Source organism: Salvia splendens, chromosome 22 (assembly GCF_004379255.2).
Source record: "Salvia splendens isolate huo1 chromosome 22, SspV2, whole genome shotgun sequence".
NCBI lineage: Eukaryota > Viridiplantae > Streptophyta > Magnoliopsida > Lamiales > Lamiaceae > Salvia > Salvia splendens.
In genome coordinates this window covers 12,315,554-12,329,223 of record NC_056053.1, presented here as the reverse complement: position 1 = coordinate 12,329,223, position 13,670 = coordinate 12,315,554, and the positions used below count along the sequence as shown (strand labels likewise).

General features: G+C 37.3%; 1 protein-coding gene across 1 annotated transcript; it reads right to left on the bottom strand.

The window, feature by feature from the left end:
• Positions 1-1,525: 1,525 nt before the first annotated feature.
• Positions 1,526-5,295, bottom strand: LOC121787654 (protein MAIN-LIKE 1-like). The gene is made up of 2 exons (XM_042186456.1): positions 3,197-5,295; positions 1,526-2,651 (listed from the first exon to the last, which is right to left on the bottom strand). Exon 2 carries the CDS (start codon positions 2,642-2,644, stop codon positions 1,787-1,789), a length of 858 nt encoding a protein of 285 aa, XP_042042390.1. The 5' UTR covers positions 2,645-2,651; positions 3,197-5,295; the 3' UTR covers positions 1,526-1,786.
• Between the last annotated feature and the right edge of the window lie 8,375 nt (positions 5,296-13,670).

Genomic DNA, 13,670 nt, shown 5'->3' with positions numbered 1-13,670 from the left:
TGGAAACAATTTGTGAAAGGATGGGGATAAACATATTTGAAAACAAACTTCAAATAGTATGGAAACGTCATATATGGCATGGATCTTCAATCACGTATATAGGTATTTTACTAGAAGAAGTATACATGCCAATAATGTTTAGTGAGAGTATGACTACAGGAGGTCAAATTGAATTGTATGTTGAGTATTCGTCAATTACTCAACAACATAGTCATCTTCTCATGAGTAATGATGTTGGTACGTCTACGAGAGGCCGAGAACCATATTTCGCTGCAACACAAGATTTTGATGTTGGTACGTCTACGAGAGGCCAAGAACCATGCTTCGATACAACACAAGATTTTGATGTTGGAGGCGTGCATTTAGGGGACAGTGACAACTGTGATGTGATTGAGACCATAATTGGTCCTGATAAAGCCGACTTTCTTGATCCACAATCACCTTATGATTCTGAAGATGTCGACCCGGATAGTACAGGTTCAGATGGTGCTTCGTCGGATGAGGACCAATTTGTTGCTCCAAGCACATCCATTCCGGTTGGAGAAACAGTGGTTGGAGAAACATCAACTGGAGGAAGAGCAGTACGAGAAAGAGTAGTTCCACAGTTCCCACAGCCTGGTATGAACTATTTTCGCACCTTACCAGGTCCGTATGATAGTTTTGATCCAAAAAACTTTGAGTCTGATGATCTCAATGTGCATTATTGGAGTGAAAAAGATCCGAGCAATGTCGGGTTGCATACTAAATTTAAAACCAAATTGGAATTGAAGTCAGCTGTCACTCATTGGCATTTGAAAAAAATCCGCCAATATACAGTCGTTGAAAGTAAAGGAAAGAGATGGCATGCAGTTTGTAAGTGGCCACAAGGAAATCCGAAAGATAAGTCCTTACCTAAATGTTTGTGGGAGTGCCGAGCAACACTGAGGAAGCATGATGAACACTGGCAAATTAGAGTGTTTAGCACTGCTCATACTTGCATGGGGGATCGTAATTATAATGGGCACGCTAATCTTACGTCGGGTATGATAGCGTTGAGTGTTCGCCATCAAATAGAAAACGATCCTTGCTACAAGGTAAAAGCAATTGTGGCGGATATTGAAAATAGATTTCATGTGAAAGTTAGTTACAAGAAAGCATGGTATGCTCGGAGGACAGCTATTGAGCTTGTGTATGGTTCGTGGGAGTGGAATTTCAAAGTTTTACCAGCTTATTTGAATGAGTTGCAAAGACAAAATCCTGGCACAATTGTCGAATGGTTGCATGATGACAGATCAAGCAACGGTATGAACAAGGTTTTCAAGTACGTATTTTGGGCTTTTGGTCCAGCTGTGGAGGCTTTTCAACTATGCAAACCAGTTTTAACCGTTGATGGAACTCATCTACGTGGACGATTTCGAGGTAAAATTCTTATTGCCGTTGGATTTGATGCTAATAAGAAATGTTTGCCTATTGCATATGCCATTGTTGATGAGGAAACCATACAAAGTTGGAATTGGTTTATGGAACGTATTAGACTTCACGTGGCAAAGCATGAAATATGTGTAATATCAGATAGGCATGTGGGAATCATAGATGCAATGAATTCTCCCATATGGAAAGAAGAACCCAATGTGGGGCATCACCGATTTTGCTTGGTACATGTTAGAAAGAATCTTTTGCAGAATCATAAAGGCATCATGGTAAAAAGACTTGTTTGGAAAATTGGTATTGCTACAAAAATTAAATTATGAGCGAACAACACAAAAATCAATAACAATTATGCTTAAAAAAGTAATTAGTGGACAACTTACGCGACTGCACATGGTAAGTAGTCTACGGGCGTGGGGTTCAGTATCTGCGGTCTAATAATTGGGATTCTCTCCCAAGCCCACAGCTGTAACAATGTAAGAGCTCCCCCGACATCGGTCCTCTTACCAAGTGCAGCTTCACATAGATTGTGGTACAAGCAGGCAAGAGTCGCACCTCCCCAGCTATAGCTACCACATTGTTCTATATCCATGAAAAACTGAAGGTAGAAGAAGGGAATTTTATTACCGGTGGCGTTCGGGATCAGTAGACCACCCAGTAATAGCAGACAATACACACGAGCACGTTGATTGTACATGTATTGCTCGTGGTCATCACTCAGCTCAATCCGCAGTTGGTTTGATAAGCTTGTCTGCTTCCAGTTCATTTCTTTTAGATCAACTGCATCTGGAATAAAGCCAAGAAAATCCAAACAAACATTCTTCCAATATCCGACACCCTTAGTGGGGATGTAACCCGTCAGAGGCTCACCGTCAGTTTTGAGGCCCCATAAGACCTCCACGTCTTCTAAGCTCACAGTCGCTTCACCGACTGGAAAATGAAACGTATGAGTCTCAGGCCTCCAACGTTCGATCAAAGCGGTGATAAGATGGTGGTCAATGTCTTTCGGTTGACCACACCTCAACATCCCGCCGAACCCCATCTCATCTATAACCGCCAAAACACGAGGATTTATGGGAACATCCCATATGATTCCTTCGTATCTTCTACACCGTACGTCTTCTGATGGCACTCCTGCCCATATGTTATTAGAGACGTGTTGTCTCTGCAGATATAATACGGAGGGGTCCTCAGGACCACATAAGAGCCGACGACGAGAAGTTGAAGAAGATGCCATAAATTACCTACACACATTCATATTCCAAATTAAACAATAAACAAACCTAAACAAATTCAATAATTACAAACAATTTTATACAATATCACAAAATGGAACACCTATATCAAATAATTCACAATACACAACTTCAACATCATAACACAATTCACCTACACAAAAGTAACCGTTCAAATGCACAATATACATCAATTCTCCACAAATTCAACTTACCCAATTTTAGTTTGACCAACCTAACAATTTCAATTTCAATTTCAACCTAACAATATACACAATATTAACAATTCAAACTACAAACAAAGACACTAACCAACACCCACATAAACCAAATCAATTTGCCCAATTTTCAAGTTTTAAAACCCTACGATTTTGGTTTATAATCAAATTTATACACAAATTCACTTAAATCCAAACAACCCAACATAATAATCAATACTAACGTCATACAAATAATCCATATGCACAATATTTCAACTCAAATTGCAACCCATTACAAACCCTAGCTAAGTATCCAACAATTACTCTAATAATGTAAAAGATAAGTATACTAACCAAATAAATTGGAAGATTTTGGGGAAAACTAGCACCGATTGATAAATGGAGGGCGAAATCACGGAGAGTAGGAGGAATTCCCGACGAGAGGCGCTGCTACTATGGAAAATCGCGAATGGTGTGTGGTGTGTGTTTTTCGCGATTTGGAAGATGAGGGGCTGCTATAACAGTCTGTAAAAACCCGCCATTGGGGTTGGCGTTTTTTATGTAAACCCGCCAATGTAGTTGGCGTTTCTGTACTTAAAGACGCCAACTTCGAAGGCGTCTTTTAGAAAATACGCAATTTCCGTCGGTGTTTTTTATTTCATAAACACGCCTTCGCAATTGGCGTTTTTAGGTAGTAAACGCCAACACAATTGGCGTGTTTTAACGTAACTGTAATGGGAGACAATACGGGCAAAATACGAGACATTATAAAACGCCATCTTAGTTGGCGTTTTCACTAAAACAAAACGCCAATGAGGTTGGCGTGTTTCCTATAACTGGAATAGATAACAGAGTGGGTACATTTGCGTAACTTTAAAGGCCAATTGGCCTAGAAACCCGATTTTCTCTAAAGAAGTTACCTCTTGCATAGTCCAACCATCAACTCTAGCTGTAATAGCAACGATCGCAGGATCATACTATCCACCAAGTCCGTTGAGAGCATAGAGAATCTGATCATCTTCTGAAACTTTGCAACCAACAGCAGCAAGAAGGTCACAATATTTTTTTTCCTAGATACTCTATCATGGACAGAGTATCCTTCTTCACCGATTGCAGCTGCATTTTGTACACCATCATTTTGGCTTTGGATTGACTTGCAAAGCTAGTTTCCAAGGCCTGCCTTCCAGATCTGCTTGTTGGTAGTGAGGCCAACCACAAGCCCTAAAATACTCTCTGTGAGTGAAGATTGCAGCCATAAGGCTAGTAACTGATCTTGCCTTTTCCATGGGAAATACTCTGGATTCATCTTCAGCTGGGAAGTTCCTTCAATAGCTATCAATCGAGGTGGCACATCATGTTCCTCGAAGAGAAAGGGTTCTAGATCAAAAGCTCGAATTGTGGACATGATCTGTTGTTTCCAGATCAAACAATTGCTCTCCGTATGCGTATTATTGATGATGAGGAGCGACAGATTTCCTCAACATTGGAGCCATCGCCTTTAGCCATTGAATACAACTCTATTGTAGAAATGAAAAAGAAGAAAAACAAAAGTCAGAACCTAGGATCAACCTAAGCTCTGATACCATAATAAGTTATGAGCGGAAGCCATGAATTAAAGGAAAAGAAGATGACAGCTGAAAGTGGATATTTTTTTATTACTGATCAAATTCACAATCAGCTACAGATAACTCTATGGCTATATATATAACCTATCAAAAGGAATCAAAAAGCAGAGTACTCCAACAAACTACAATTATCAATCAATAGCAATTCAACACGATGCAAGAATAGCAGGACCACATGCCATGTGCTGCATCTCTTTTCTCTTATCCAACTTCATCGGAGGTGGTCCCAAAAGTACATCTTTCCAGCTGGCTTGAGTCTTCTCCTCCTTCTTAGATTGCTTCACATCAGCAAGTTTGACATAAACTAATCAATTTTGTGGATGATTCTCCCTCTGTTGATGTAGGTCCAAACCTGAGTTTGCCCTCATCTGATCAATGTCAACAACTAATCTCCTTGCTGCAATCTCAACTAGCTCTATCACCATCTTCATCAACACCATCTCCTCCAGTCTCAATCTCAGTCGCACAAAATTTTTTAGCCGCACAAAATCTTAACTTGCTCTCTCACCAGCTATCAGATGCATTTGAGACAGAACTGGTATTGATGATGGGGAGCGAGAGATTTTCTCAACATTGGAGCCATCGCTTTCAGCCATTGAATACAACTCTATTGTAGAAATGAAAAAGAAGAAAAACAAAAGTCAGAACCTATGATCAACCTAGGCTCTGATACCATAGTAAGTTATGAGCGGAATCCATGAAGTAAAGGAAAAGAAGATGATAGCTGAAAGTGGATATTTTTTATTACTGATCAAATTCACAATCAGCTACAGATAACTAACTCTATGGCTATATATAACCTATCAAAAGGAATCTGAAAGCAAAGTACTCTCACAAACTAAAATTATCAATCAATAGCAATTCAACACGTTGCAAGAATAGCAGGACCACATGCCACGTGCTGCATCTCTTTTCTCTTATCCAACTTCATCGGAGGTGGTCCCAGAAGCACATCTTTCCAGCTGGCTTGAGTCTTCTCCTCCTTCTTAGCTTGCTTCACATCAGCAAGGTTAACATAAACTAATCAATTTTTTGGATGATTCTCCCTCTGTTGATGCAGGTCCAAACCTGAGTATGCCCTCATCTGATCAATGTCAGCAACTAATATCCTTGCTGCAATCTCAACTTGCTCTCTCACCATCTTCATCAACACCATCTCCTCCAGTCTCAGCCGCACAAAATTTTTCAGCCGCACAAACGAGTCCTCTCTCTCCTACTCAGACTCCTTTTACTGGTACAACTTTCTTCCCTCCTTTCATTGCTACTATATCTTCCCCTACTCCACTCTGGCTTCTTGACACAGGGGCTACACATCATGTATGATGTGATTTGAATCATTTCACATCGTTCTCTCCTATAAATAATGCATCTGTTAACTTACCCAATGGTGTTAGTTCTCTTGTCACGCATATAGGAAGCATTCAATTGACCTCAAATATCATCTTACATTTTGTGCTATGTGTTCCTAGTTTCTCTTTCAATCTTATTTCTCTTAGCTCCCTCACTTCCTCTATGTCTTGTACTGTAACTTTTACACATGATTCCATTCAAATTCAGGCAGCTTCTCTGGGACTGTGATTGGGAGGGGTAACAGACTTGGTAACCTTTACACACTCAGTCTCTCTTCTGACTGCAATCCAGGTTCCTTAGATTCTCCTTGAATAAACACTGCTGTTGCCATTGATCTCTGGCACATGAGACTTGGCCATTTGTCTTTTCATACTCTAAAATCCATGTCTGATGTTTTGTCTTTCTCAAATAAATCTCATTCTCTTTGTGATATTTGTCTGTTAGCCAAACAAAAACATTTATCTTTCTCTCATTAAGATTCAATGGCTGCTGAAATTTTTGATCTGATCCATTGTGACATATGGGGTCCTTTCACTCCATGTACCACTTAAGGATACAATTACTTCCTCACTATTGTGGATGATAACTCTAGGTTTGTTTAGACCTTCTTGATGAAGCATAAATCTTATACAAGAACTATCCTCACTCAGTTTTTTAATACCATCTGTACTCGATACTCCAAAAAGATCAAGGTCTTGAGGTGTGATAATGGACCAGAGTTCAATCTTCATGATTTGTTCTCTGCTTTTGGTACATTGGTATAGCATTCCTGTGTTGAAACACCACAGCAGAATGTGAGGGTGGAAAGGAAGCATCAACATCTTATAAATGTGGCAAGAAGTTTGTTGTTTCAGTCACATTTACCTGTTACTTTTTGGGGGGACTGCATTCTAGCTGCATCTTATCTCATAAACAGAACTCCTTCCTCCATATTACCAGACAATTTATCCCCTTTTCAAGTACTCTTCAAAAAGTCTCCTTCTTATTCTCATTTGAGAGTTTTTGGGTACCTTTGCTATGCTTCCACACTTAGCCAGAATAGAGACAAATTTTCTCCTCGGGCTACTAAGTATGTGTTTCTGGGCTACCCATCTGGGTACAAGGGATATAGAGTCCTTGATATTGACTCCAATCAGGAACTCATTACCAGAAATGTGGTGTTTCATGAAAATATTTTTCCTTTTGCTCACCGGCAGCCATCTATCTTTCCCACTCCACCCCAACACATCACTGATTATAACTCTCTTTCACCTCCTATCTCTGAAAATAATACTCTTCTCCCCTCATCTATTACCATCACTGAAAATAACTCTTATCACTGAAAATAATCCTACATCCATTCCCACTACAGATCCTCCAGAAAATAACCAACATACTCGAGCTGGGAGAATCACTAAAACTCCTACCCATCTCACTGACTATATTTGCAACTCAGTTTCCTCCACCACTCCTTACCCTATCTCAGCATACTTCTCATTATCCCACCTTGCTCCAAACTATCTGAAATATATTGTGATCATGACTGCTGTCTTTGAGCCTAAGCCATACTCTCAGGCCCCTAAACATGTTGATTGGCAGCTTGCTATGCAGGAAGAATTTGCTGCTTTGGCCAAATTAAAAACATGGAAAATACTTCCTCTGCCACCTGGTAAAATCCCTATTGATTGCAAGGGGGTTTATAAGGTAAAATTTCGAGCTGATGCTTCTGTTGAGAGACTTAAAGCTCGTTTGGTAGCAAAGGGATACACTCAACATGAGGGGGTTGATTTTCTTGATACTTTTTCCCCAGTGGCTAAGCTGACAACAGTGAAGTTTATTCTTGCTCTTGCTGCCATTCACGGTTGGTCTTTGGCTCACTTTGATGCAAACAATGCATTTCTCTATGGGGATCTTGAAGAGGAAATTTACATGAATCTACCACCTGGGCTGCTTGTTGAGAGGGCATTCCACATGAGACAAAGCTTGTTTGCAAGCTAAATAAATCACTATATGGTCTTAAACAAGCATCTAGGAAGTGGTACTTTAAACTTTCTGAAGTTTTATCAAAATTTGGGCTTCAACAATCAGCCTCTGACCATTCTTTTTTCTTCCAGAGTAAGGGCTCATCATTTTTTTGGGGTTGTTGTCTATTTAGATGATATTCTTGTTGCTACGAACAAACCAGAAATGATTGAGGATTTCAAGCAGTTTTTAGCTAAGTTCTTTAAATTCAAGGACTTAGGAGCTCCCAAATATTTTCTGTCTGGAGATAGCAAGAAGTAAGAAAGGTATTCTGATATCTCAGAGAAAGCATGCAATGGATTTGGTTAGGGATTCAGGTTTACTTGGTTGTAAACCTTCTTCTGTGCCCATGGATCCACTAAAACAGCTGAAGCAACAAGCTAGCATGCCTACGGAAGATCCATCGAAGTATAGAAGGCAGATAGGAAGATTGTTATACATGTGCATCACAAGGCCAGACATAACCTTTGTTGTGCACAAGCTTATCAGGTCCATGTGAAGAACATTGGGAAGCCAGTGAAAAGATACTGAGATACCTTAAAGGAACACCTGGTCATGGACTATTTTATTCAAGTGAAACTACCCCTACTATTAGCATATTTTCTGATGCAGATTGGACAACTTGCCCTGATACAAGAAAATCTATGACAGGCTATTGCTTGTTTCTTGGCTCATCTTTGATCTCTTGGAAAGCTAAGAAGCAGAACTTCTCGAGATCATCTACTGAGGTGGTTTGGTCTATTGCTTTGATGACTGACTTTGGAATCAAGATGAAAAGAGCAGTCCCACTTTTTTGTGATAATCAAGCAGCAGTATATATCAGTTCAAATCCAGTTTTCTATGAACGGACAAAGCACATTGAGATTGAACGTGATACAGTTCGGGAAAAGTTTCTGCAAGGGATCATAAAGCCAATGCACATAAAAAATAATCTATAGTTGGCTGACATCTTTACTAAGCCTTTGGGTGTTACTACTTTTGAGAATATATTGGCCAAGATGAACTTTCATACTTTGTATAGTCCATCTTGAGGAGGGCTGTTGAAATGTTAGGAGCTGATCAAACTAATCCAAACATAGCCGTTGGAGGTGATGAGCTGGTTATTGGAAGTTATTCGCGAGTGTGGTGTGTTGCTGTGAGTATAAATAGAAGAGAATAAGTGATGTAAAAATGATTTGTATGATCCAATTTTCTCAGTCAATAAAGTTTCCCCTTTTCTCTGTGTTGGTATGGTTTTTGGTATGATGAAGTTATTCGGAGTTCTTTGATTCAATAGTTCCAACAAGCAGAATGGAGAGAGAGAGAGAAATCCAATAGAGAATGACTATCATAATTTAGGTCAAAATGGCATGGTTCAAAATAATCCAAAACAAGAATCCAATGGTTTCAGTATCAAACCAACGATAATAATCCAATGGTTTCAGTATCAAACAAAAATCAAACAAGGCATGATAAACACAATTTCATTCCCATCGATAAAACATTTAGGACATCGTCCTTATTTAAAAGAAATTCCACCTCAAGTGCTTAATCCGAAATTACTTCCTTTCCCTTGCGATCACGACTCCCTTGCGAGGTCTCACCTTTGGAATTTGTATAACACATAAATCAACACACTTTCCAAATAATTAAATAAAATGCATGCACCCTAATTAAAGTTGTTTATCTCGTTTTCTCGGTTTTCAATTATTCGGCTGCCGCCTAAGGCGTCGCGTGTGACGCCGGCCGGCCGCTTATGCTTATAACTCCTTCGTTGACTCCTTTGACTCCTCATAATTCTCCTCCACGATATAGGATTTAATCCCAAGATTTTGATTAATTCCGGCCGCTCACGCCCCAACAAATTATATTAAAAACAAATCTAAACCAATTAAATTAAGTGGCCAAGAGGAAGAAGAAGTAAGAAAGAATTTTTAAATACTCCAGCCCATACGCACACACCCATTCCCACTTTTAGCTTAATTTAGGAGTTTAGGACTGTCCAGAGCCTTTGTCCTAGCGGTAAGGAGCTTAGACATTATTGCATGAGGTGCCGAGTTCGAGCCCTCTTGACATCAGTTGTAGTTTCCTCCTATCTATAATATAGGAGTTTATTTGTAATTTGCTCCCTTATAGAGGAGTTGATTTTTGAAAAAAGAGAGAGAGAGAGAAGAGAGAAAGTATTTACGGAAACGGGAAATCGATGAATAAACAATATGGTGAATCTATAGAACAAAGTGTGAAATGGATTTGCAGAGCTTGTGCATGCGCCTTTCATTCACGCTTTCCGTCAATCACTCCGCTCCCAATGTTTTGAATCGGATTGCGGAGTGATGAAACTACTTTCATAATTCAGTACTTACTGCTCCAACCGTTATACTTTGTCCTGCTTATTCAACCAGTTCTGGTTTAAATCATGTTAACTGGTTTAATTTTTCATAAATTCTAGAACTCGGTTAAGAACTAGTCAATTCCAGTTTTAATTAAATTAATTTATTGATATTTAAATATAAATATTAAATTTAATTTTATAAAATTAAATCTAATATTGAAATTAAAAATATGTTAAGGATGATAAAGAGAAGAAGAAGATAATTTTGAAATAATATCAGATTTAGTACATCATTGAAATAATAATATACTGAAACAATTAAAATGTGAAAAGAAGAAATTGCCCAAATGCTCAAAAGGTCATTTAGGGATCAAAAAGAGCCAAAAGGCCCAATTTCGAAATAAACCATTTTTATAGTTCACTTTTTTTAATGCTGAGTTTTAAAATTGAATTCCATTTTCCCGTTTTTTGGCTAAACAAATATTCAATGAAATTTCCAATACTAGTTGATCTTGTTGTTATTTTTTGGTTTATAACAGAACAGTTAATAAATTATTCACAAACAGGTTAAAATCATATATTTAATGATTAGTTACATCAATTTGTTATAAAGTTAAATTTTTATCATACGAAATGATATTGTATTTGTATAAGTTCTTTTAGAAATTAAAAAAAAAACTTATGATGCCCTATTCATAGTAGTTAGTTCATAAAAAATGGATTGGAGAAATAATTATAGATTAAAGTAAGTATCAAGGTTTAAACATTTTATATAATTCAGAAAACATAGCTCGCAAATTTAACACCGTTTGAATCTAAAAATCACTCAATGTTTCAAATTATTTTACTTCAATTCAATATTAATTTAATTAAGTTATACTCCCCCCGTCCCCAAAATATATGCACTTTGGGTTCAGCACGGGTTTTAATGTAAAATTAGTAAAGTAAGAGAGAGGTAGATAGAAAAAATTAGTAAAGTATTGTTAGTGGAGAATGAGTCCCATCTCATTGGAGGGAAAAGACTTCCTGAAATTAGAAAGTGCATATTCTTCAGAGACGGACTAAAAAGGAAAGAATGCATATTCTTGTGGGACGGAAGAGTATTATTAGTATATTAAATTATAAAAAAAGTTAATATAATTCGGTTCCCGATTAGGATCCGGCTTGAACCGATTTTTCGGTTCCCGATTCCTCAATTAACCAACCGGTTTTGGTTCTGATTCGGGTTAATCGGAGAACCGTTTAAGCACCACTAGTTATACTGTTATAAATACATATTCAACTATTAAACACAAGTTTTAAAAGATATTATATGAATCTCATTTTAACTCATTAAATAATAGAGTGAACTACAAAAATGGTCCTTGAACTATGAGTTTATCTCGCCAATAGTCCCTGAACTTTAAAAATATCAACAATAGTCCCTGAACTAAGGATTTATTTCAAAATCGATCATTTTACACTGTTTTCTCCCGAGAATGCCCTTTTTGGGGGCAGGACAATTTGGTCTTTTCACATTTTTAACTTTTTCAATCGGATATTATTTCAATGATGTACTAGATCTAATATTATTTCAAAATTTATTTTCTTCTTCCCTTTGACATTTTTCACTTTGTTTCTTTATTTCAATATTATATTTAATTTTATAAAATTAAATTTAAAATTTAGATTTTTAAATACCAATAAATTATTTCTAATTAAAATTATTAATTTATGTATTCTATTACTCTAAAATAGTTTTGTGTGAGCTGGCTGCATAGTTTTATTTCTATATATAGTTGTGAGTTGAGAAAGAATACATAAATTAATAATTTATTGATATTTAAAAATCTAAATTTTAAATTTAATTTTATAAAATAAATCTAATATTGAAATAAAGAAACAAAGTGAAGGATGGTAAATAGAAGAAGAAAATAAATTTTGAAATAATATTAGATTTAGTACATCATTCAAATAATATCAGATTGAAAAAATTAAAAATTTGAAAAGACCAAATTGTCCAGTCTCCAAAAAGGGCATTTTCGGAAGAAAACAATATAAAAGGATTGATTTTGAAATAAACCCTTAGTTCAGAGGTTACTGGTGATATTTTTAAAGTTCAGAGACTATTGGCGAGATAAACTCATAGTTCGGGGATCATTTTTTATAGTTTACTCTAAATAATAAAATCACGTGATATTTTTTTAAGTAATTATGAGTAGACGTTTCTTAATATATTTGAATTCCAAAACAATAATTTGATATTATGAATTTAATGCAAGCATTAGCAATAGGGGTCGTGCGACCGCTGTACGGGACGACCCTATTGGGTCTGTCGAGTCGTGGGGGTAGGGAGGGGCACCGAGCGACCATGGAGCCATAATTTATTTTTTTAATTTCTTCTATACCCTACTACCATTTCATTTTTTCCATGAAATTTTCTCACATTTCACTATTCCACACGGAATGTTTCACACTTTCTCGCAAAAATATGACTTTTGGTGGTGATGAGGATCTAATGGATAAGCTCATTGACGACGCCATGTGGGAGCATACGTCTGGGGAGTTAGACCGCGAATTGGAACGACGCATTTAGGAAGTGATGCAGTTGGTGATCCCTTGACCGATCCAGCATCAACATACAATCAACTGGGACCACGTCGTTGCACACAATCGGATGTTTACTGATTACTACGCCGAGGAGCCGCGGTGGGGGCCGGAGTACTAGAAATGAAATTTCACTTTATTTCTCTAATTCATTTCATTTTTTGTTATTCTAATTTCTGATGAAAACATCAATAATTATTAAAGTAAATGAAAAAGGGAGACTTGTTGGGAGGGCTGAACTATTGTAGGGCCGTGTGAAGGGTGATTCATGTGGTAGGAAATTTTTTTTGAGAGGGCTGTGGAAAGGGCGTTCCTATTATTAATACTTTCACTGGAATTCTCACTAGGATGTATTCAAATTAATAAGTTGAATAGTGTTCAAAAATCAAAACACTTGTTATTCATTGAATTTTGTGATCTAACGGCTTGATTAATGTCACGTGTCATCTAATAATGTAGATTATTAGTCTAATAACATAACTTAGCAAATGATGTACTATTTTAGTAAAATGATGTAGCATCTTTGTCTAATAATGTAACTTGACTAATAATGTAACATCTTAGTCTAATAATATAACTTATTAGAACCATCTAATCTAAGGATCCAAGGGTTGTGATTTGCTTTGATTTTTTACAGAATTTCACTTATTGACCATAGTGCGCCCTACTCTTACTACATTACTGAAGTGGCGTCTGTCTCACTCTAATGTCGAATGACTAGACTCAGGAGTAAGCGAGTGTGCACATTTGAGAATTAATGCAAAGCTCTGTCCAGACACAACGCTCCTTAAATCCACTGGATCACTGGGTCCAGGAACTCTAGAGAACTACAGTGTTTTTGTCGTTGGACACACTCGACTCCCCTTCAAAAATAAATCCCTCAACCCGAATACTATGAATTAGTATAGGGAAGTGGGGTCGATCCCACAGAGATGGATTCACAAAGTAGTGCTAA